Source organism: Ascaphus truei, chromosome 2 (assembly GCF_040206685.1).
Source record: "Ascaphus truei isolate aAscTru1 chromosome 2, aAscTru1.hap1, whole genome shotgun sequence".
Taxonomy (NCBI): Eukaryota; Metazoa; Chordata; class Amphibia; order Anura; family Ascaphidae; genus Ascaphus; species Ascaphus truei.
The window spans coordinates 221,651,830-221,677,316 of record NC_134484.1 but is presented as its reverse complement, the minus strand read 5'-3'; the positions used below and the strand labels follow the sequence as shown (position 1 = coordinate 221,677,316).

The 25,487-nt window shown below is 40.8% G+C and overlaps 1 protein-coding gene across 3 annotated transcripts in view; it reads right to left on the bottom strand.

Moving 5' to 3' along the window:
• The window catches only part of LOC142487143 (cadherin-18-like), a 941,872-nt gene that overhangs the window by 438,668 nt on the left and 477,717 nt on the right, over positions 1 to 25,487 (bottom strand). For all 3 annotated transcript variants that reach the window (XM_075585917.1, XM_075585918.1, XM_075585919.1), the window contains one exon: positions 9,441 to 9,735. In XM_075585917.1, the coding sequence (XP_075442032.1) occupies positions 9,441 to 9,735 (295 nt within the window). The remainder of the gene's footprint in view (positions 1 to 9,440; positions 9,736 to 25,487) is intronic.

Below are 25,487 nucleotides of genomic sequence, written 5' to 3'. Positions count from 1 at the left end.
ATTCTAGGTCAAATTTTCTGGTTCTGATGAATCTCTTTATCACAAGCCTATGTTGTTCCCATTGCTGAGATCTGGACCTTTAATATGTTTGGTTTTAGACTTTTCTGGAAACCCTCCTGTTAAAAAAATGTAGGATCATATTATTGGGTGCCATTGGTGGACTGCTGCCTTTTTGGTTTGCACCATTTACTGAACATTTTTTGCTGATTATCTAAGAGGTCTGTGAACCAAGCCATTCCACCAAGACATTTTATTTCCCCCTGATGTGCACTGCTGATATCATGAGAGTTGCTTTCTGCTTATAATAGTATCATCATGACATCTCTCATCAGTGCAGGACTTCTTGTACCCCTTCTGGAATTATGTACAGTATTTGGCTTTCAGCATGTTGTCTGTCTGTATTCTGATCGCAAGCCTTTTCAACTAAATTTCAAATAATTCTAATGCTTTGAAGACTGACCTTAATTCCAGCAGATTTTATGGCAATCTCCTTTCTGCATGATACCCTTGCCGTTGAATTGGGTGTTTCTGCCAGTGTTCTCCCTATATGAACTGACTGGCATCTGTGGGGAGCACTGTCCACTCTGTATTTTCCAAGGGACCTCCTGATAAAAGATTGATTTTTTGTTGCCACTATCTTCGAGAGGTTCTGGTTCGACGACATGACGAGAAGTTTCTCTAGTGACCTTGCATCTCCATTCAACTCCATTAGGACTTCTTCCTGAAGTGGATGCATATGCAATTTTGCCCATGGCACAGTCGCTATGGATGCTGATATAAGTACTAGTACTCTCATTGCTTGGTGAAGTGATTTATTTGAGACAGTCTTAAGGTATCTGATGTGCTACCAGATTCTTTGTTAGAAGAAATGTTGATAGAGCGATGCTTAAATACTGTGTGTGTGCACATACATCTTGGTATTTAGAAACATAAGTCCAGAGAAGGAACACTTTATATAGTCTTTAGGCTCATATGTAAAGCTTCATAGTATGCGGGGAGGCAAAAATAAAGACGTAACGGTCAGTCTGCATGACTATCGCATATATGGTCAATAATGCACATCCCACTAAATAAGTATGAGCACCCCATGGAAATAACAGGTAATAAGATGAGGGCTGATGCCCATTACCTGCCCTGGGGGTGAGCCGAGATCCAGAACGCCAAAGCAAAGTAGAGGTTCCTCTGCGTGCACTCCTGATGTCGTAGATCAATAGAAATGGAAGGTAGCAAAGGATGCACTGCAACTGGATAGTGGTTTGAAAAAATATAGGGCAAACTCCAAAATAAAATCGAGGGTTATTTATTGTATAAATTCATACATGGGTGTACACAGCAACAGCACCAACACGTTTCGTCCCGCAGGACTTTATCAAGGTGTTAAATGTGATAAAGTCCTGCGGGACGAAACGCGTTGGTGCGGTTGCTGTGTACACCCATGTCTGAATTTAAACAATAAATAACCCTCGATTTTATTTTGGAGTTTGCCCTATATTTTTTCAAACCACTATCCAGTTGCAGTGCATCCTTTGCTACCTTCCATTTCTACAGATTCTTTGTTATGTCTAGTGGCAAAAAAAAACAAAAAACTTTTCTGAGGTCTGTAATGAATTGAAGCCCTAGAAAATTGATGTTTTGAGCTGGTCTCAACGTGCTCTTCTCCCAATTGATGACCCACCTAGCTCCTGCAGGAATTCCAGTAAGTACTGTACTGGTTGTGATGTTCCAAGAGTTGATATGAAGTTGCTTTTAGTAGCCAATCATCCAGAAAGGGTATTACAGATATACCTTGTTCTCTGCTCACTGCCGCTACTACTGTCATCAATTTGAGAAGAGTCTAGGTGCAGGTGATAGGCCAAAAAGTAATGCTTTGAATTGATAATGCTTCCCTTTGATTCCTTCATGAATGACAAATCTCAAGATTCTTTTGGCGACTGGCCTAAATACTCCTGATGCCTTTGAAATCATTAACCGAATAGACTAGTATATTACATTCCTTTCCAGATGTTTTGGTGCTGAAACCACCACTCCATCCAGTTTTGAAATTTTTTACTGCCTCTCAGTTTTCTCCTCTTTACCGGAAACACTAGTGAAGGTGTGATGATAAACCTTTTTGCCATTTTTCTGTGAATTCTAATGAGTAAACTCTCTCTATTAGCTGATGGCCCAGCGATCTGTTGTTAGTTGTTGCCAAAGACAAAAGGGATGTGTGTGAAAAGAATACACACAAAGATCCCCACTAGGGCGCACCGCAGACCTGAGGTGAATTAGATCATGGTCCTCTAGTGCGCAGACACATACAACATGTATAATTTTATTAAATGACTGAATAAAATATTATTTAAAAACTAATGAAGTCCCTAGTGTGATTATTGTGTCAATACCTTCTTGGAGGTTGTTTAACAAATCAGGGGGTAGATACGGGGATAATACATGATAAATTCCAGCATTTCACCCTTGAAAGGATAGACTCCTCTTCTAGAATACCCTGGGTGAGGTATTAATATACCTATGTATTAACCCTAAATGTATAAGAGGAGATAGATCCAAAGTAACTGTTTCGTATAGAGATACCTATTACATTACCATTCGCCACGTATTGGGAGTGGTTATGTAAGGTCTCAAACAAGGGGGAGAAAATGATGATTGATGCATTTATAGTACCATTACTCATAGACTGCAATGATGTCCTATGCTGTGTATATGTCTGCTCATGAACATCTAATGAGTACATATGATGTCAATAGTCACACACCTGCATCTTGTATATGTATTAATGATGACCAATATGACAATACGTATGCATAGATCGTAGTTCCATATAGATGGAGACTTACATAAATATGTATGTCCGATGTATATAGACACAGTTCAGTTATTCCGTGTGTCTGAAATCCTGGGGTTTCACTATTCCAAATAGCACTCAAATTAGTGCACCATGGAGAGCTGAAACTATAACCACTATGATTACAAAGTTACTCTTAAATAGAGTTTCTGTGCAGTGACTGGTAGTCAGATACCACCAATATGTGGATAAATAAGTGTATATTGGGCAACCCTGTGTGTCACCAATAGTAGTTCGCGACTATATTTTACTCCTGTTTATGTTAGGTTCATAAAAATACATCCAGGTGAAGGATTGAGCCCTAAGTCAAAGGCTAATTCTGACTGTAAGGGTCCTTAGTACGCAATATAGTAAGGGGCTATGTCAGCTGTAAGTAGAAGCCCCCTAAGATACCAGCAGATATAAACTAATTTAATGGCTTATATTCGATGTGGCACCACGGCTCAAGAGATTGTTCTATTACAAATCTCACCCTGTGGTGTTACACCAATGATAGTACTCAGACTAAAAACTTTGAATTTGCTCTTACAGTTAAAGATTGCTCTTAAATAGAGTCTCTGCACATTGACTGTTAGTAAGATATCACACATATGTGGGTGGGTACATATACAGATGGAGATCCTGTGTGTCCCCTTTAGTGGACAGTGACTTTATTATGCTCTTATCAGTGTGTAAGACATGTAAACATAGGTGCTTCAAATGGCAGACATATATCTCAGGTGCTTTTGGAGTTGTGTTGATATACAGTCTTAGACTCAATTGTAGAGTCTTGTATCAGAAGCTTTTGATTGCTGTTTAAGTCCCTGGTAAACAGTGTAATCAGAGACTATATTTGCTGAGGGTAGGAGCCCACTCAGACACCAGCAGATGTTTGTTAATAATAGACACATTAAGCTATGAGTATTATAGCATCAGATCAACTACTGTGCCTTATGCCCCTGATCACAGTGTAAGCCAAATACTCGTAAGTAGCTGATTTAACTAGTTGAATCCTCTGATGCTCGGGCGGTATCTCTCGTATTTGAACGCGCGACTTCCAGTGTGTCACGTGGATATCTCCGCTCGTAGGATTTAGTGTGTCAGGAGACCGGAACAAAGGCATCGTATTGTATATCCCGTATAAACCCTTCCTGACCGTATGTTAAACTAGGAGAGCTTCATATGTTAGTACCAAAGTGTGTACACAATATTAAAAACCCGACGTGACGTCCGTTTCGTCGCCTACTGCGACTTCATCTGGGGTGTTGTTGCCAAAGAGCAGAAAATGTTCTGAGTCTTGTAGCTATTTGATGACTGATCCCTGACAATCTGATGTCTTGAAGTTTGAAGCACCAAATGATCCTCCTGTGGATATTCCCCTTGACTAGTTCTGAAAGAATATGACTGCCCTCTGAAGCTCTTGTATAACCTATTTTCTTTTTCAGAAGGTCTTGGGCCACAAATTTTCATCTGTGGGTCTTGGTCTGTCTCCTGTCTTGAGGTAATATTCTCGCCTTGTCATCTGTTTATTCTCTCCAATTCCACTCTGAATAATGAGTCTTCAAATGGCATGGAACATAGCTTGTTTTTGGAAGCTGCATATGCTATCCAAGCTTTAAGTTACAATGCCTTGAAGACTACTGTTGAGAGAGCCCTGCACTTATATACTGTATATAGCAATACCTACTGCCTCCATGACCATGTAGGGGTCGCAATAAGACCAGGCAGGACTCGATCAGGGCCGAGAAAACAGTAAACAGCCCAGGAGGATTAACTAAACAGGATTCGATAGATGCATTACATAAGTACTGTTGTGGCCAGCTTTATTCTAAAGCTTGCCGGGATAAATGCGGGGCTTTTTTCCGATTTGAATCGGAGTTTCCCGCGCGGCGGCCGCTTCAGCAGATAAGCGCTAATGGCGCTTATCATTGAAAGCGCCCGAGGCGGGGAAACCGGACGAAAATGAGCCGCGCACCGTCCGCGGGTTAAAAATTTCCGCGGTGACGGCCGCTTTACAGTAAAGGCAGCTGCCACTGTAGTATATGCCCAGACATATCAAAATAGCAACATTGCTTCAGAATTGAGACCTTGAGACCTTAGTTGTTAATCCTTCTACTTGCATCATCCATGTTCACAATGATTTTGTAATGCAGGCTAATGCAACATTTGAGATAGATGGGTTATGAACCCAAAGCTAGTGCTCATGAACTGCTGGTACAATATAGATCCTTGAAAAATCAGTAAATCAGTAAATGAACTAGGACGGACAGGCTGTTTATCTTACATGAATATCAAAGTCCCATATGTAGGTGCGGACATGCATGCAGGCTGGGGGGAGGGGTAATGAATGAAGGAGGGAAAATTAATCACTGAGGTGCCCACTGTAAGGTGAGAAACCCAGTAAACACCAACCCTCCCTGTAGTCCCACAGCCCCACTATACCTGTGTCATGCAGTGACTGGAAACCTATGTACTGAGTAAATCCTCATAGAGAAAGTGCCGACAGGAGGGAGACAGCTGTGGATTCGTCCATAATTAAAGCATACTCCAGCCAAGGTAAACAAGGAAGTAAAAATGGGAGGAGGGCGGTGAACTGCTAACTGATAGAATTAGAATACAAAAGCGTAACTTAATGAAAAAACGAATATAATAAACAAAAATGGAGGTATAAACGTCCAAGCGCAACTCTGATGTGTTTCGTTCCAGTGGGAACTTTTTCAAAGAGTTTTCTTTGACAAAGATCCCACTGGAACGAAATGCATAAGAGTTGCGCTTGGACATGTATACCTCTGTTTTTGTTTATTACATTTGTTTTTTCATCAAGTTGCATTTTGGTATTCTAATACTATCAGTTAGCAGTGCATTGCCCTTTTACTTGAATGCAACATTTGGTTTGCAAAGGAGCACCTGCTGTTGAAAATATTCTCCTTTAGTGCACACTCTTCTCTCTTATCTATAGGATCTCGGAAGTTGAACCATCACATAAAGTTATGGCTAATCTTATTTATATCCTTGTTACAAGTGTCTACTTTTGAAGGATTATCACAAGTCTTTAAGTTTTCAGAGTCAAAGGAATCATCTGGTTACTTTTTCTTGACAAGGATGATTTCTTGTCTGGATGTTTTCACTCATCATTAACCAGATTCTTGATTGCTGTATGTACTGGAAATAGTCTTGACTTTCTTTGTGACCTCATGAACATATAGTCATGGTTTCTTATCAACTGTTTTACTTTCTCTATTTCCATTACTATTTTCACTGCTTTTACTAGCTTGTCAATATTTTCCATTGCAAAGTTTGAAAATTCTTCCCTTACTCCAACTTGAGAAGAATGGTCTGGGAAACCTGTACCTACTGAGGCTTCCCAGTCAGATTCCTGTGAATAAGCAGAGAAGGTGTCTGATAGGCTCTTTGCTATTAATATGTCATATGTTCTTCTCTTTTTATTGAAGTTCCATGCACTGTTTGTTAATTTGTTCAGTTTAAAGCTATCAAATGGTGGTGGCATTTCTGACCATATTTACCAAGTGGTGCAATTCTGGGGGAATAATCTGCTCCATATACATCAACAAATGTTTTCATGAAATCAATAGGATTTTTTCTTTGACACATTGAAGCAAAGTTTGTGTTTCTAAATTGTGCCACTTTTTCCTTGATTGTGAACCCTACAAATCTGTCTGGGCAACAGTGTAGAAATTGTGGATCAAAAAACTTCTTAGGATTTATGTAACAAGGACGTATCACTGTTTGATAGAAACTGCCTCTAAATCTTGCAGAGCCTCATGATTTGTTATTGAAGTTTGCACCCCCAAAAAAGAAATCACGAGGCTCTGTCAGGCAGCGAGCAGGCTGGGAGATGTAGTCTTTGGGTGTCAAAAGCTATAGGGTAAAGGACAAGCAACAAGAGCCCTATTTAAACATAACAAAACACACACACATTCGCCTGAAGCTGATGAAGAAAGGAGAGAGCTGCAGATGCAGGTAAGTCCTCACAGAACCCCTGATCGCGTGGCCATTTTGTTTTTACATTTTTTTAAACGTGATCCCGGTTATAACACGGTCTCATTATGTGGGCCCTGAGTACCGCGTTATAACGGGGTTCAGTTGTAATAAACCAGTAACCAATACATTTCCGTAATGTAAAAATGTATATATCCAGGTGGGCTGAAGCCCCCATACACCCATCGTTCTAACCCCCATGATAACAAATATTACTTACATTTTGGCAAAAGATACCTTTGAAGTGGCAATGCCACATCTTTCACTGTAATTAATCTCTTCAATCATGATATAGTTTACCTCTTTTGTCTAAGCTAGTACATACTATATCTCTCTACATCTTGAACTGTAACTGAAGGGGAGGTTGTGAAATCTATTGACTATACAGTAAAATCCTGTTTGGAATGTATATGTATTCATTAGTATACACATGATTTTTATTTTCACATTTCTTGAACTACATGCTTCCTAATAAAGATGTGCGATATTTTCCCTGGAGTTCACGAACCAGGCCAAATTTGCCCCTTTTTCCCGTGAAAAAGTGTACAACATTTGTTAATGACCCCCCCCCCAAATCAATAACCATTAAAAATCAATAAGCAGGTCACCTAAGTCTGTAAATACTATCACATTTGCAAAATTTGCAAAAATCTATAGCATTGTCTCCTTCACCAAAAACTTAATAAAAACCCACAAAGAAAAATTCTTGAAACAAAAATGTGCAAAACACATTAATAGACATTCACATAACTCAGCTCCCTAGACCATACTTTGCAGTGTGTGTCATGAGACACCAGGACTCTATCAGGGGATCAAGCACCAGATGCAGAGATCAAATAAATGGGTGTTTATTTCAGCCGGAGCCAAGAGACACAGCACAAAGTCACTTAACAGAACTATTCTCACTCCACACAAGGAATACAGGGGGAATTCTACCAGTCCTAGGTGCCTGGTGCTACAAAAATGGCTTACCGAGTGCAGCTTCCACTTCTGTGGGGGATAGGGAACTCCAGGCAGCGCTGGATGCAAGTCACAGGCAGGCAAGCATAAATTGCCTGCTTCAGAAAGCACACAACCTTGTCTTGGGGTGTCTCTGGCACAACCTCTGAGTACACAATTTAGTCCATCTACATGCCAGTCCAATAATGATCTGTGGAACTGAGATTGGCTGGGCTTCACCTTTTATTATGAGCCTCATTGCCCATATCATCACAGTATGCAATGAAGGATGGGTTGCCATGTTGGTCCTTTTTTCCATTTTGCAAAATAACAAAGGAGGGAGAAGGAGTAGGTAGTGTAGGTAATCTGACCAACAAATAGTTGATATGTTACTAGTTTTCCAGCCATTCTTCATCGGGTATGGCAAAAGTATATTGTTTTGAAGAGAGATATCTAGTTACAATACCTATCGGGAGGAAGTGATATAAGAATACTAGAAGGCTAGTGTGAAAAATAGCAGAGCCGGCATCAGACATTACATTTATTGTAATGTATTTTTCTATTCCACATCTTACTCTTATGTCTCCTGATTGTCTAGGTCTCTATTACATTACAATAGTGTGTAGCCTCTTGTGCCTTCTCTGCTAATTTTTACACTAGCCTGCCAGCTTCTTATCACATCTCATTTCCTTCCTTCCCATATACATTGTAACTATATATCTCTCTACAAAACTGTACTGTATATAATATCCTCTGTTAAAATATTTCTATGTTTCTATATTTCAGCCATACCTGATGAAGAACCATGAGGTTTAAAAGCTTGTAACACATCACATATTTAGTTGGTCAAATAAAAGGTGTCAAACAACTTACTCTTTCTCCCTCTTTTGTTATTTTACCAATTTGTAGTATTGATGTGTTGTTCTCCATGTCTCACTAGTTCTGCCTTTATTATTTGCAATTTCACTGTATGTAAAGAATCAGAGGTGCAAAGATATGTATTGCTTAGGATCTGTCATGATAATAAAATAATAATAATAACTTTATTTCATATAGTGCTTTTCTCCCAATGGGACTCAAAGCGCTACACAATTACAATAAAGTACACAATAAACAGCATTGTAAATAGGATTTTTACCAGCAGTCCTTGTCCAAGGTCACAAGGAGCTAACACCAGTATATCATTAGTCACTGAGCCACTTCTTCAGCCCTGTACCATCAATACATTCTGTGAACGGCTGAATGTCTATAATACACTTTTCTAGTTGTGTAATGACATTACTAGGAATAAAATAGAGGTGCATCAAACCTCATTTTATATCAATTTATCGTTAAAATAAATATGTTCATTTTAGTTATTAAAGTAGCTACTGAATCTATGCTGTATCTATCATGGCTTTAATATTGATCATTCATGACAACATACTATGTACAGTAGTACCATTTATTGCCAACATTGTATTTAGACATGAAAACAAACTGTACCATACAGTGTATCTATTTTGCCTACATAGCAGAGTAAATACATTTTTCTAACAAGAACAGACATTTGCATTTGCTGTACTAAAGTTATTTGTGCTGCAATTACATTTAATATGAAAGTAGATAATCTGTTCATACATTGTATTTGTAATTCTGAGTACAAATCACATGCTTTACTAATACAAATAATTTTACATACCAATATCAGACATTTCTGGGACAGTGACGATGAAGGGTCCATCCGGAAATTCGGGTGCATTGTCATTGATATCCTGCACCTTGATAATAAACTCAGACTCAGGCTCAAGAGGCTTGTTTGTTCTTCTGTCAATTGCCTGTGCATGTAGGACGTAATGTGTTTTTTGTTCTCGGTCTAGACTTTTTGTTGCATGAATGTCTCCTGTCGTGTCATCAATGAGAAATATAGTCCCAGCGCCTTCCCCAGTAAGTATGTACTTCACAGATCCATCACCTTTGTCAGAATTTGAGTGTAACTGTAAGAAACAAATATTTTTATGTAACAAGCATGCAAAAATACTGATACAACAAACAGTAATACATTTAGAAAAGGCATTTCATTACACTAGATTTTTAGACTGACTTTTTCATTATTTTTAGACTTACTGGAGGTAGATATAATATATTGCCTGCAAACTGTCATAGTATAGATACAAAGTAGCATATCCAAAAATGATTAAATATCTATGAACAGACACATAAACAAACAAATAATAAAGTGATTGTATTGGCTAGTCTAAATCCATAATTTTGCAAGACATTTAATACTAGAATATACCATCTTGGTGAATAATTACATAATGGAAACTATAGCCATGTTGTTTATTATTATTATTATTTTAATATAATTCGATACGAACTCTAAGCATCGTTAGCCATGTTTTATTATCCTGCTTTATTCTCTACTAAACAATACAGATTTATTTTCAGATCAGCAGAGGTCGAACTCAAATGCATTAGGTATGTGCATTTCATTTAGTTTGTTTCTGCAATATCCTTGTAGAACAAACCAAAACATTTTTGAACTCATGAAACATTTTTCACTCTGTAAGAGGTTTTCTGAATATGCAGGACAGTCTATCTGAATAATTCAAAAGCTATTTGTCAAGACTGCCTCATGAGGCTGTATTTTGGTGTTTTATCTTCTTTATTCATAACTCAGATGCTCTGAAACTATATGCTAGCAAATAACAATATGCAGGCATTATACAATACATTTGACATAAATAAAATATAGTTTATAATTCATATTCACATAAGGCTATCCCTGTTAGAGTATGGTGATATCTTTCCCTAAACCTTGTCAGTCAGGAAAGAAAATCCATTCACAAAGCTAACTGGACAGAAAATACAAAAATAATAAATAAATCATATCTAATCCTCGTTCTTAAGCCAAAAAAATAACATTTCAGAATAATAAACTTCTACTTTTAAAACGCACTGTGCTATTTACTGAAAAAATATAAAATACTGGTAGTTTTAGAGCTACTTAAAGCAGCAGTCCCCACTTTTTACAGGGTAATAACTGGGTTATCCTCTAGAGCTAACCCTTGCTAATTCAATTTCGGGTTTCCCATGCTTCCTGAAATACTGGTGAAGCTCCTGTCCTGAATTGGATACAGTATGAACAGTTATGTCTTTTTTATTAATTGCAATATGGTGTCCTTGTAAGATTTATTGCATTGAATGTACTTCATGTAAACTTAAAATATATAAGAGAAAAAAAAGAAAAGTACTTGTACGATACTTTATAAATAATGTTTTTGCTGATTTATTCAATATGCATATTGATATTCATATATCAATATGAAATATTGATGATCTACCGTTACAAAAAAAAAAAAAAAAGAAGTCAAGAAGGGGATCATTATTTGTTAAGCAAACTCTTTATGAATTAAATAAAGACATTAATCATGAACAGTAGCATTTATAATGCAATATGTATAAGATCCTGCAAAGAAAATTTTTTTAGATTTTTTTATATATGTCATTCTATTGTATTTCTATTATTATATATATATATATATATTATTATATGAACTGTATATTGCATCTTGCGTGTTGTGCGGTAGAAGATCCTTCCCCTGAAGAGTAATGGTGAAATGTGCATTGGGGTTGAGAAATCTGCATATATTTAAACAATTAAAATATAAAAGAGCATCTTTTTATATTTATTTAGTCTCTTCTTGTTATTTCATTACCCACAGTTGGAGATTAGCGTGCAACTGATTTGATCTTGCTTTTCAAAAAGTAAATATGAATGCACTTGTCTTTGGATATTTGGAAAACAAAACTGATGCAGGTTGTCTGTGTTATACAAGCTCTTTAACTTTTGCCATATGTGTGTAGGCTTCCTGTTTTGGGATTTTTTTTATGGAAGAGTTAGTGAGTAGTTACATGGCACACATACTGTATTGTAATAGAATATATCAAATTGTGTGCCTATGTGCATGACATTTTCTTACGTAAATCTAGTAATAAAGGATAGAGAGAACCCAATGTTGCACTCAAGTTCACCCTCTGGTGATTAGTGAAAGAATTAAAACATAAACTTTATTAAGAGCAATTGTTAAAATAATGGATATTAAAACGACGTACTGTAGGTAGGTGGATCAGTAATACTGACAGCCATATAGGCTCAGGATCAAAAATGGTGGTGTGTGTTTAGGATATCCAGATCACACACACCTGACGAAACAAACACAGAAATCCTAATATGGACCTATGTAAAAGGAATAATATAGGGTGTGTTCAGGTAGTTACTTGAACTCCTAGTCACCTATGGCAGGGTCTGCATAAACCAAGGTAGAGATGGGTAATATGACTAGTAGTGACCAATATATAAAAAACAAATAAACTCTATATACCAGTAAAGTATGTGCTCTTAATAAAGTTTATGTTTTAATTCATTCACTAATCACCAGAGGGTGAACTTGAGTGCAACATTGGGTTCTCTCTCTCTATCCTTTATTACTGTATATACACCCAGTGCACCATTCACAGCCTTAACTCATTGTGGCCACAGCAGGGGCTCCCCTATTGTCCCTTTAAAAAAATCTAGCAAGAATGGCATAACTTTCTGGTATCTAACAATCTGTAGCTGATGTAAGATACTGTTTGTCACATTTGAGGAAACTATGTATGGTGTTACATGACAGGCAATGCCAGGTATGAATTTTGTGTCCTTTTTATTCACTTTTTTATCTCACTATGTTACAGTAACTTCCTTTTTACTAAAAAAACTTACATTTAATGTATGAGAAAAAAGAAAAAGAAAACAGCGCAAAAAAACCTCATGTGTAGTATTAAAATATGTTTTATAAAGTAAAAGGGTGATTATTGCACGTACATCAATAAAAGCATATATCAGCATGACATGTTAGGGACATGTTACCACTCGCGGGATCAGCTTTGTGCAGGCTGGTGTGTATCTGGATCGTCCTCCGGTCCTCAGTATACAGCTCAGCAAAGGGTTGCACGTCTCTTTGGAAATCCTCCCCGTATGATGTTCTCCGGTCTCCGGCGGGCCGCTTGGCGGGAAGTTCAAAACTCCTTTAGGGATCTCCCTGCAGCAGCCGTCAGCTCAGACGCGGTGTTCTCTCAGGCAGTTCCGGATTGTCCGCAATAGCTCTGACATCATCAGACGGCGCCCGTCTGTCGCTGGCGTCTCTCCGCACACAGTGTTGTAGACCGTATGCAGAAAATATGCAACAAGATAAGGCCGCAATGGGGTTCAGATAAGGAAAGTATTGGAACGCGCCCTCTCCGGTCTATGGGACTTCCACTCTATACAACACTGTGTGCTGTACTACTCCTAGTAGTTTTCGGGGCCTAACTGGGGCCTTAGGGTCAAGTGCTGACCTAGTCCAGAGGCTTACTTGCTCCTTGGACACGTCTTCTTCCCTTGCTGTCCTCGTCATGACTGATTCACGGGCTTTTGTTCATGGGTGATATTCTGCTTCCCTGCTCTGCTTCAGCCGTATTGGCTGAACTGCCCTTCCTCCATAAGCACCCTAGGGTGCCTACCTCCCTAAGCACCCTAGGTGCCTATCTCCCTAAGCACTATGGGGCATGTAGTCCTGCATGGCATTGCAGAGCCACCTTAGATGGCCTCCTCACTAAACTGCGCATGTGCACCTGGCTCGCACTGCGCATGCACAATACCTAATATGGAAGCCCCCGCACTACGGGTTCACCATGGAGCTCAGGCGTTCTGATCGCCCTGCTGACTCCCTCCCCACACCAGAGTTAAGAGGGGGGCTTGGCTACATCCTCACCCTGATGGAGAATCCAAAGTCCCCGCTTGGGAACAACATACATAACTTTTATATAATAAAAATGCAGTGCATTACACAACTTAACTGTACAATAGGCATCTAAACAAGATTGAACAGTTCAGTGAGCATAGTCATAACAGAGGCAAACGTGCTCCGAGACAGCTGCTGAGACTCCAACTAAGGTGTCCTTCATTGGACTCCTCTAGGTTACTTGTCGGCACTACGGGAGGTAGTTCAGCTTCGTCTTCCCCCACTTGAGGAATAGGTAGCAGGTGATTTCGATGCCAGACCTTTACCCTTCATCTGCATCTCGGATTCGGTATACAGGGAGGCCTTGCATCTGGGACTCTACCTCGAAGGGAGCTTCTCGTCAGCGATCAGCTAACTTTTGTTTTCTTGGGATTCCTAAATTTCACAGGAGAAATGCATCTCCGGGCTGAAGTTCCCGATGGTGGACCTTATGTTCATACCTCCGCTTGTTATTTTCATTCAATTTGGCAGTGGCTTTCTCCGCCAACTGATATGCTCTATTGAGGTTATCCTGGAGCCTTTTCACATACTTGTAATGCATCATATTCGGTACCCCATCGGTAGATACTCATAGGCGGATATCCACATGTAGTCATGCCTCTCTGTCGAACATCATGAAATAGGGTGTGTACACAGTGGATTCATGTCATGTGCAATTATATGCATGCACTAGTGGTTCAATATGCTTGCTCCAGCTGGCCTTCTGGAAGCCCTTTAGAGTGCCTAGCATATCTAGTAGGGTTTGGTTTAACCTTTCCGCCAAGGTGTCTCCTTCAGGGTGGTATGTAGTTTTGCGAAACTTCTTAAAGCTGGGCAAATATAGAAGTTCCTTTATCGACTTGCTCTCAAAGTCTCTCCCTTGATTGGAGGGCATCCGATTAGGCAACCCGTAATGGATGAAGTACTTTTCCCACAGTACTTTGGCTTCTGTGAGCGCTTTCTGATCCTTGGTGGGGAATGATTGGGTGTATCGGGTGAAGTGATCGATCATGACCAGGACTTTCCCGATACCCTTTGAGTCTGCCTCGATGCAGAGGAAGTCCATGCAGACTAAGTCAATGGGACCAGAGCTTTTTAGATGGCCAATTGTGGCTGCGCATGTAGGCAGTGTTTTCCGTTGTATGCACCGCAGGCACTTTTGACAAATACGCTCCACTGATTCCCGCATTTTGGGCCAGAAGAACCTATCTCTCACTAGGCCAAAGGTTTTGTCAAGTCCCTGTTGTCTGTGATCCTCATGCAGGGATTGTAGGGCAGTGTACTGCAAGTTTCAGTGCAGAACGAGTTGTTTCTTTTCGGAATGGTTATGATAGGGTACAACCCAGTAGAGAAGACCACAATCCATGCAGAACATGTTCCATTCTCTCATGATGACTGCGACCGTGTCGGTAGGAGCACGCTTCACTAAGGAGGGGTTGTTTTGCTGGATGGCCTGTCGTATGGCTGTAGCTACCAGGTTACATCTGGTGTATCACCAACCCTTTCCATCTCATGATAGTATCTTTTGTGATGGACATGCCATCTGGATGGCAGTAGGTGGCAAGGAGGCTTTGTTCACTCGGCTTCAAGCTGCGACTCACATACGCCCCTGGGTGGAGGCAGCAGGGTAATTTTTATGTAACACGGCCCCTAGCCCGTTGAAGCGGGCATCCACATGCAGGATGTACGGCTGCTCCAGATTGGGGTAGGCCAAGACAGGGGCTTCCGTGAGGCTTTTCTTAAGCCCTGTGAATGCCTTTTCGCAGGCGGACATCCATTTGTCCCCAAGAGAGCTTGTGGAGTTGCGGTCTTCTGCCGAGGTTCCTTGGTGTAGATCTTCAACAGATTATTGAGGACCTTGGCCTTGCAGTAGTACCCCTATATGAATCTGTGGTAGTATCCGAAAAACCCCAGGAAGGATCGTAGCTCCATCACGTTATCTAGTCTGGGCCAGTTCACTACGGCTTCGACCTTAGAGGGGTCGGTGGCCACTCCATCAACAGACACAATGTTGCCTACGTAGGTGACTGAAGTGTGGTAGAAGTGACATCCAGGGACAAATGAAGGCCTTCTTTTTCTAGTCAATCCAGTACTTTCAGAAGGCGTTCTTCGTGCTCTAGTGTTTTGCCAAATACGATAATATCGTGCAGATAGACTAGACGTTCCAGGGGATTCATATCACCAATGTTCTTTTCCATCAATCTCTGGAATTTCGTAGGTGCACCACAAATGCCTTGGGGAGCTGGTAGAACCCGAGGGGGCAGACAAACTCTGTCTTCTCTGGGTCTTCAAGGCTCATGGTTACCTGGTTGTATCCAGACCTCAGGTCCAGCACGCTGAACCACTGACTGCCTGATAACTAACTAAGTATGGTAAAACTGATCCCTGCTTTATTTTTGCATAGCCAGTAGAACCAGCCCCACACTGAGGAGACCCACTAAGGTCGAAACAGTCTGTCTGTGTGTGAGTTTACTGCCTATTCATCTTAACCCTGGCTGTGCTCAAAGCTGTGACCATGCAGCAAGCTTAAGCCTATAGGGGAACCATGTTGAATGGTTTTGAAGCAAAAGGTGGCACTGTGTGCTCATTTGTGTGTCATTTCCCAGAATCCCTTTTTGCAGTGAAAGTGCTATGTGCTGGGTGATAATGGTGAAAGGTGAGGTTGCAGACCTAGGGGGAGCATACAGTAATATTTCCATTTGCTGTATGCTTTGCTGTGGATGGTTTTTGTCACTTTTTTTACCCACCATAACTTAAACACACACACACTCTCTTACTAAGAGAAAACTGAATACTAAAACACAAAATATTACTTAGGAGGCCCTTAGATAAATATTTTAACATTACATTTACTCATCCATATACACATACTGTATTTATTTCATATTGAAGACCTTTGGTTGTCAATAAATATATTTTAGCACAGTAGCACCTACAATTAATGATGGTGGCCTGTGTTCATCATTTTAAGATAAGGGCCATTTGTTAATTACTATCATAGAATTATACATCATTTTTAATCGCAAACATTAGTGTTTCAACACTATATTACCATCACTTCAAAATGTAATCAATTGATGTATATGGTAGAATTGTTGAAGGCAATAAAATCTGAAACCTATGAAGGATTCCTGATTTATATTTAAATAAAGCAAATGATGTCATGCCATTGTCTACGTGTATTTAATGAGTACTATACATATATTAAACAGGAAATGTAAAGCATGCAAGAGTGACATTTAAAGCAGGTGCATTAATGTATACAGTGCTTTCTGAGTATTGCACATGAAACTTTATATTTTAAGCTAAAACTTGTGAAAGGCCACTTATATTGTAAAAAGAAACAGAATCTCCGGGATTTCAGCTAAACTATATCCTGAAATATTTGGTGAAAATGTGCAGCTATTAGTTTTATTTGCTGTGATGGGATCCACCAGTCAATTAACTGAAACTTTGTTCAGGTGCAAAGAAGGAAATCCCCAATGTAATGTAATTCCCATAGTACAACAAAGGTAATCATATACATTAATGAAACTATTAGCCGGGTGTCACAGGGATTGTTGTTCTTACTGAGTGATGATCTATCTTCCTTTAAACAGAGATAAATTCAACCCATTTTTGTTCATAGTTTACAGCTATCCATATTACTTTGTGTGAAGTGCAAATATCACATATGTGATTAGTATGCAAGCATACATTGTTTTTTAAATTACATCATGAAGCGCTGTACATTAAATAAAGAAATATAATTGTGATGGTGGGGGGTAGCCAGTCTGCATAATAAAGGTGAAGCCTGACTGGTTACCCCTGAAAAACGAGGATCCCTGGCAGCTTAGCAGCACCATAGGCCTGGGACACTGTATGTATTATATCCTTAATGCATTTCAATAAACTTGGGATTTTGGGAGTGGGATTTTAAGGGTGGGTATTTGGGTGAAAACGTGCTTAAAACATGTGTACGAGGTTGGGGGGCAAAGATAACAGTTGTCCCCCCATTTTATCCGCAGACCGCATCTGGTCTGCGTTCACGTTGTCCCAGTTATATTTTCCCTTTAAAATACTGTATTGCCCGCCATGCTTAGTGTAACACTTGTATTCCCGAGCTCAGGTTAGAGTAAAAAAGATATACTTTTAAAATGAGTATTCATCTCTGTACAGACAGATATAGATGTTTTCTTCATATACTAATTGTCTGTAAATGTTTTTGTAGTAATCCTAATTAGGGGGAGAGGTTTAAATTGTACCTACTCTCCTCTCTTATTATATTCCTTGAGATAGCACCGGAGTGGGCGTGAAATGCGTGGGAGGAGGATTGTTTTTGTTTGTGAATGCTGTATCTTTTTTATGTAGTTTAAAATAAAAAAAATTAATATCTTTTTCGGCTGGTGAGTTTTACTTCTTTAAAGAGTGACTATTTAAAAGTTTACACCGATACTGTATTTACCGTAAACCACACTCTCGTAACACTCTATTACATGCTAAAAGCTGTCAAAGTCACAGTCTGTTTAGGGGTGTTCCATATGGACAATTTCTGCCATTGTGCAGAAATTGTTCCACTATGGAGCACTTTGAGATTAGCTCATCAGAACTTTCTCAAATATTTCTAAAAAGAGGTACAGTAGCGACATCTTTTATTGAACTAAATGCCGGCGGCATGCCGGGATCTACCCCAGCTGCCGCCAGTAATAACCGCGCGCCGCCGCGTTTCCCCCACGCACCCCCCCTCCACTTCGCGCGCAATTTACTCCCCTTCCCGACCCCGAACCCGGCTCCTGCTCTGCCCCTCTGCTTCCCCGCTCCCCCGCTTACCTTAATTTGATCTCCAGGGGTGTCGGGGAAGCCTGGGGAAGCCGGGGAAGACGGGGAAGCCGGGCGCGCATGTGACTGTGATGTCACAGTGCGCCGCCACGCGCCGCGGCTACCCGCTTCCCAGACGCATGCAGCCGGCGGCTTTTACTCGAATAAAAGCTGCCGCTGCTGTACAATCCTAGAACTATACAAGAGGTATATCTTAATGCATGATATAGACCAAGAGAAGACCTGATTAACTCAGACCCTTCAAGTTTTTCTAATAAAAATAAAGAACATATAGGTTATGATTGCAACAACTCTAATAAGAATCGAGATCCACCTTTCTTCATTACAACGTTTAGCAGTCAAGCAACCATTATTCAATCCATAGTTAGAACACATTGGGATCCCTTGTTAAGGGACATTGGGGCCTATGCAGTAAACGGCGATAATGGCCCATTCGCAGGCATTAGAACTCGCCATGTTTTTGGTGGATTCCCCTCACGGTATGCAGGAAGGTGCGCATATCTGTGAGAGGAATCCGGCGGAGAGATGGCGAGCCCTGGCGAGAAGGGCTCAGCTGGCGAGATATGTCTGCAAAGAGCGAGATCTGTCTCTCTCTGCACAAATCTCGCCGGCAAATAAAAAATGTGTACATTAAAATTGTATTCATATTGTAGATGTGCAGGGGTCTCCGGAGATGAACCGCATTGGTTTTATGTCCGGGGACCCCTTGCTTCTCAAGATACAGGCCCCGTTATGAGGAGCCAGTATCTCCTATGCATGGAGATAGCCCGATCACGTGACGTGGGACATTTCCATTCATAGGAGATACCGGCACCTCATAAACGGGAGTGTATATTGGGAAGCAGGGGTTCCCCGGACATAAAACCAACACGGTTCATCTCTGGAGACTCCCTGCACATTAACACTATTAATACAAATACATTAATGCTGCTTCATTAACTTAGTGGCTATCCGCTAAGGCAATGAAGGTGTTAAGTTACTGTAGTATGTTTATTGGGGACAATATATATAAAATAAAAAAATAAATAGATGATACCGTTCTGTGGCTAAGGAAATGCTTATCATCTATTTATTTTTTGATTATTGAAGCTCAGCTAACACGGTACTGATACATATATACAGCTATACCCTGTTATAACGCAGGTCTCGGGGTCCACCCCGAGACCACCGCGTTACTAACGGGGTCGCGAAAAAAAAAAATGGCCGTCGCTTTAGCGCATATTCATCCCGCGGGACAGGAGATGGGAGCGGGCATGTCCCTCCTGTCCCCGCTTCCCCCTGTCACCGCGGGACAGGCCGCGGGGCAGGAGATGGGAGCGGGGATGTCCCTCAGGTCGCCGCTTACCTCAGATCCCTCCACGTGCCCGGTGCTCCCGCTGCCTGCATGGAGGTGGTAGCGGGGGGTTTCTTCTCCCCACCGCTGTCCCCGGTGCTCCCGCTGCCTGCGCGGGAGGAGGTCTTTCCTCTGCTCCGACCCCACCCCCCGTCTGTGTAGAGTGAGAGAGTGTGTGTGTGTATGTATAAATGGGAGAGAAAGTGTGTGTGTCTATATGGGTGTGTGTATGTGGGTGTGAGTGTGTGTAAGTGTCTGTGAGTGTGTGTAAGTGTCTGAGTGTGTGTGTAAGTGTGTGTAAGTGTGTGTGAGGGTCTGTGAGTGTCTAAGTGTGTGTAAGTGTGTGTAAGTGTGTGTGAGTGTGTGTGAGTGTGTGTGAGTGTCTGTGAGTGTGTGTGAGTGTGCGTGAGTGTGCGTAAGTGTGCGTAAGTGTGCGTAAGTGTGTGTGGGTGTGTGTGAGTTTGTGTGAGTGTCTGTGAGTGTGTGTGAGTGTGTGTGAGTGTGTGTGTGTGTGTGTGTAAGTGTGCGTGAGTGTGCGTAAGTGTGTGTAAGTGTGAGTGAGTGTGTGTAAGTGTCTGAGTGTGTGTGTAAGTAAGTGTAAGAGCCGGAGCGGGAGGTGAGCGGGAGGTGGGAGGTTTGACAGGGAGGGGGGGCGTGGCTTGAGCGGAGGGACCCGCTACTCTCCCCCCCCTCCCTCCACGGACTGCAGGAGGGAGCTGCTACTCTCCCCCCCCCTCCCTCCACGGGCTGCAGGAGGGACCCGCTACTCTCCCCCCCCTCCCCGGACTGCAGGAGGGAGCTGCTACTCTCCCCCCCCTCCCCGGACTGCTGGAGGGAGCTGCTACTCTCCCCCCACTCCCTCCACTGGCTGCAGGAGGGACCCGCTACTCTCCCCCCCCTCCCTCTACTCTCCCCCCCTCCCTGCACGGACTCGGGCTGGAGCACTCATACATACACACATACACACACACACACACACACACACACACAGGCACTCACGCACTCATACACACACACGCGCACACACACATGCAGGCACTCACGCACTCACACACACACACACACACACAGACAGGCACTCGCACTCACACACACAGACCGCTAACCCCCCCCCCCGCTGCAGTACAGGGCCCGCCGTAGCCGCAGCGCAGGGCCCCGCCACCCCCCACCCCCCACAGCACAATGACTTCCCACCCCCTTAACTTTGTCAAACAAAAGTCACAAGACGTTGTACAGACAAAATACATCTGTTAAAGTGCAGTTGTCTGTTTATTTCTATATAATAATTGTGTGCAGTGTGCAGTGTGTGTGCAGTGTGTGTGCAGTGTGTCAGTGTGTGCAGTGTGAGCAATGAGGAGTGTGTGTGCAGTGTACAGTGTGTGTGCAGTGTGTCAGTGTGTGCAGTGTGAGCAATGAGCAGTGTGTGTGCAGTGTGCAGTGTGTGTGCAGTGTGTCAGTGTGTGCAATGTGAGCAATGAGCAGTGTGTGTGCAGTGTGTCAGTGTGTGCAGTGTGAGCAATGAGCAGTGTGTGTGCAGTGTGTCAGTGTGTGCAGTGTGAGCAATGAGCAGTGTGTGTGCAGTGTGCAGTGTGTGTGCAGTGTGTCAGTGTGTGCAGTGTGAGCAATGAGCAGTGTGTGTGCAGTGTGCAGTGTGTGTGTAGTGTGTCAGTGTGTGCAGTGTGAGCAATGAGGATTGTGTGTGCAGTGTACAGTGTGTGTGCAGTGTGTCAGTGTGTGCAGTGTGAGCTATAAGCAGTGTGTGTGCAGTCTGCAGTGTGTGTGCAGTGTGTCAGTGTGTGCAGTGTGAGCAATGAGCAGTGTGTGTGCAGTGTGCAGTGTGTGTGCAGTGTGGCAGTGTGAGCAATGAGCAGTGTGTGTGCAGTGAGTGTGTGCAGTGTGTGCAGTGTGTGCAGTGTGTGCAGTGTGTGCAGTGTGCAAAAAAAAAATATTTTTAAAAATTTTTTTTTTTTTTTTTTTTTTATAAACGGGAGCCACGGGAAAACCGCGTTATAACCGAATCGCGGTATAATGAGGCGCATTATAACGGGGTTTAGCTGTATATATATATATATATATATATATATATATATATGTGTGCAGAATAAATGAGTTCTTCAGTATTCGGTGATACCTTTTTTATTGGACTAACAATTTATGTCATAGGACAAGCTTTCGAGAGTTATCCTCTCTTCTTCAGGTCAGCAATACTGATATACAAAGGGTTCAATGGCTAAAACAGTGTGGAGAGAGGAAAAAAAAACAAAACAGATATTTACTGTAGATAAGGTAGGTGTTTGAAGCCAGGGGACAGTGTCAAACAAAGGTGGGGAGGGGGATGGATACTGGGGGGGAGAGAAAGTGTGGATAAGAATAGAGGCAAGCAGGATAATTACAAGCAATTTTGATAGGGTGTGAGAAAACTCATGTCCGGATTAAGTCCTTTGGTTTTGGTGTCAAAGAGTCTTATCATTCTGAGTTCAAATGTTTTCCGTTCTTGGGTGCTTTTAAACATTCCATTGAGGATTTTGATTTTTAGATCATTTATGGAATGATCTGGTTGTGAGAAGTGATGTCCCACAGGTGAGCAGTATCTTCCTTCTTCATGATGGAGTATAGAGTGTCTGTGCATATTCATTCTGCCTTGTAGTTTTTGGCTGGTTTCCCCAATGTAGCAACCTTGGTCACATTTGTTGCACTGAATCATATCCACTAAATTCCCGGATGTGCAGCTGTATGAACCTTTAACATTGAATGTTCTATGGTTGTGACTGGCTGTGGGATCCTGGCAAATATGTTTGCAGAGTTTGCAGCGTTTGATGCTGCACGGTTTTGTGCCATTATCCATGTCTTTAAAATCGTTGTATATGTGTGTGTGTATATATATATATATATATATATATATATATATATATATATATATATATATATATATATATATATATATATATCCATGTAGAGGTATCAGTACCGTGTTAGCCGAGCTTCCATAATCAAAAAATAAATAAATAGATGATACCGTTCTGTGGCTAACGAAATGCTTTTATTTGTGCGAGCTTTCGAGATACACTGATCTCTTCTTCCGGCGATGTTACAATGAATGAAGCAAGGATTACTTAAAAACAGTGTCTCTTGGAATGTTATCTGTACTTCTCCTTCCCCCGGTGTGGATGTGTTTTATGGCTAGAGGTGTCAAAGGGTAACTGAAAGCAAGTGAAGAAAGAGTGTGTATGTGTATCAGTGTGAATAAAAATGAATGGAGAGCCCACAGTATAAACAGTGCTCTACACAAGGTGTGTGTGGAGTGAGAGGGATATAAATGGTGTGGGTGGGTGTGGAAATGTGAGAGTTTGTAGCACAACTAAAAGTGTGTGTGGATACTATGTGGTCCCTATTGGTGTATATGGATGGAAAAATAAGGAGTATTAGTATGTGTGAGAGACAACTGTGTGTGCATACATATAGCACAGTATGTACAGACATGGCCTTTAGCGCTCATGGGAAGAGAGTTCGCTAGTGTCAGTAATGACTCATAAAATTTCGATCTCTGTTTAGGCCACTGCTAAGAAAAACAAAACGGATCCTGGATGCTGACTGACCAGAGTGGCGGTGATATATATCACAAATTGCCTGTTTTATATTTACCTTTGTGAGTGAATTTTCACCCCCCCTCCCTCCCCCCTACCCCCCTCCCCTCCTTTCCAATAAATGTACAATTTTACGCTATGGGGCATGCGCTCTTTCTTCTTCTTTTCCCATAGGTATCCCTTGGATGTGGTTCATCCAATTTGAGAGCTGCCGGAGATCCCCCATACCAGTATTCATTGTTCTACTATTGAAGGACTTCCATTTAAAGGACTGGTTTATAACTTCTTTTCACTTTTTTGCATTTTTTATTTGATGTGTTGTATAGTTTAAATTGTTCACTATTGAGCACATAATCACAGTACATTTATATAATTTTTACAAGAATAATCTTTTATTTTTCTTATTTGTCATCCACATTGTTTAACACATTATTTATTGGCGCTACTTCATACTTTCCTTTTTGTTCCTATATATATATATATACAGTGTTCGACAAACCTATACATTTGCTCGCCCCGGGCGAGTGGATTTAACCCCCGGGCGAGTAAATATTGGCCCAAGCAGCACACGTTTGGTACTAGGTGGCGAGTAGATTTTTTTGTGTGGCGAGTAGATTTTTTGGTGATTTGTCAACCACTGTATATATATATATATATATATATATATATATACATATATATATATATATATATTTAGGAACAAAAAGGAAAGTATGAAGTAACGCCAATATATATATATATATATATGAACAAAAATACTAAATATATATATACATATGAACAAAAATGAAAGTATGAAGTGGCGCCAATAAATGATGTGTTAAACAATGTGGATGACAAATAAGAAAATTTTAAGATTATTCTTGTAAAAATTATATATATATAAATTAAATCTGCCCAATACTGGTCATCATTATTCTAATCATTCTTTTGTATACAATTATGTATTTGTTCTATGCATAATCTATTTTTTAGGTTTGAAATAGACTACTATATATTAATCCAATAGGTTCTTTATGTGATAACATTTATTGATTGGTCTTATTTGAAGGATTTATCAATATATCTGGTTCACATCTTGCCATTTAAATAAATCTATCTATATAGTCATAGAATACGTTTTTTGCTTATGAATGCTTTGTGTGTAGATTAAAGGTCTTTGGCATTGATATCACAATATCTACACACTTTGATAGGTCAACAATCTTTGTTAAATCCCATTATTGTTAAAGTTTGTTCCATGAAGATTTACATGACTCATCGGTTCTATCATCATAGCAATGTACTACGCCTTTCTGTATATATGGTGTTATATATTGTTTAATATACAAGTGGATACTGAGGTCTAAATTATGCCAACCTGTGATTGCCATTATGAATTGGGAATAGTATTTAATTAATGACCATTGCTCCAATACTATTCTTATGATAATATACTATATCAACAATTCACAAATTCTAAGCATTTCTCCTTTTTCAGCCTTACATTTATTACCTTATCTACCTGTTGTATATGTTTAACTCTTAACTTTATTTCATTTCACCTAATCTTTTGTCCAAGTATGTTGTCTTTATATACTAATTGTCTGCACATGTTTTTGTAATAATCATTATTGAGGGGGATAGGTTTTAATTGTACCTCCTCTCCCATTATACTTCTGGAGAAAGCGCTGGAATGGGCGTGAAATGCGTTGGGGGAGATTATTTTTTTCTGTGGGTGCTGTATCTTTTTTATGTAGTTTAAAATAAAAACGTTTTTTAAATCTCTTTTTCGGCTGGTGAGTTCTACTTCTTTAAGGAGCGGCTGTTCTTCTGATCTTCTGATTTTGCTCTATACAGACAGTCCTGGTGATCTGCTAAGTAGCCAGGATGTCTGCATAGAGATGTGGGATCAAAGTGGAAAATGGAAGTCGAGAGGTATCAGACCATTTTGTGAGCGAGGAAGGGCAGAGTACCGGGTCTGGAGACAAAGGCTACCACACGGGGGAGACTTTTTGTTCTCCCAGTCTCAGTGTAGCCTACCCAGCGGGAGGTTGGCAAGAGGAAGAAGTTGCTGGTAGGCACGGTTCCCATTGGCCAGTTAGAATTTCATGCTTGCCGGCATCCTGAGCCCCCTTGACATACCCCCTCATCTGACACGTACAACAAGATGAGCCCCCAGCTTGGATTTGCTGTTGCAGCTCCGATTTGTTCTCTGATTGGTTGCC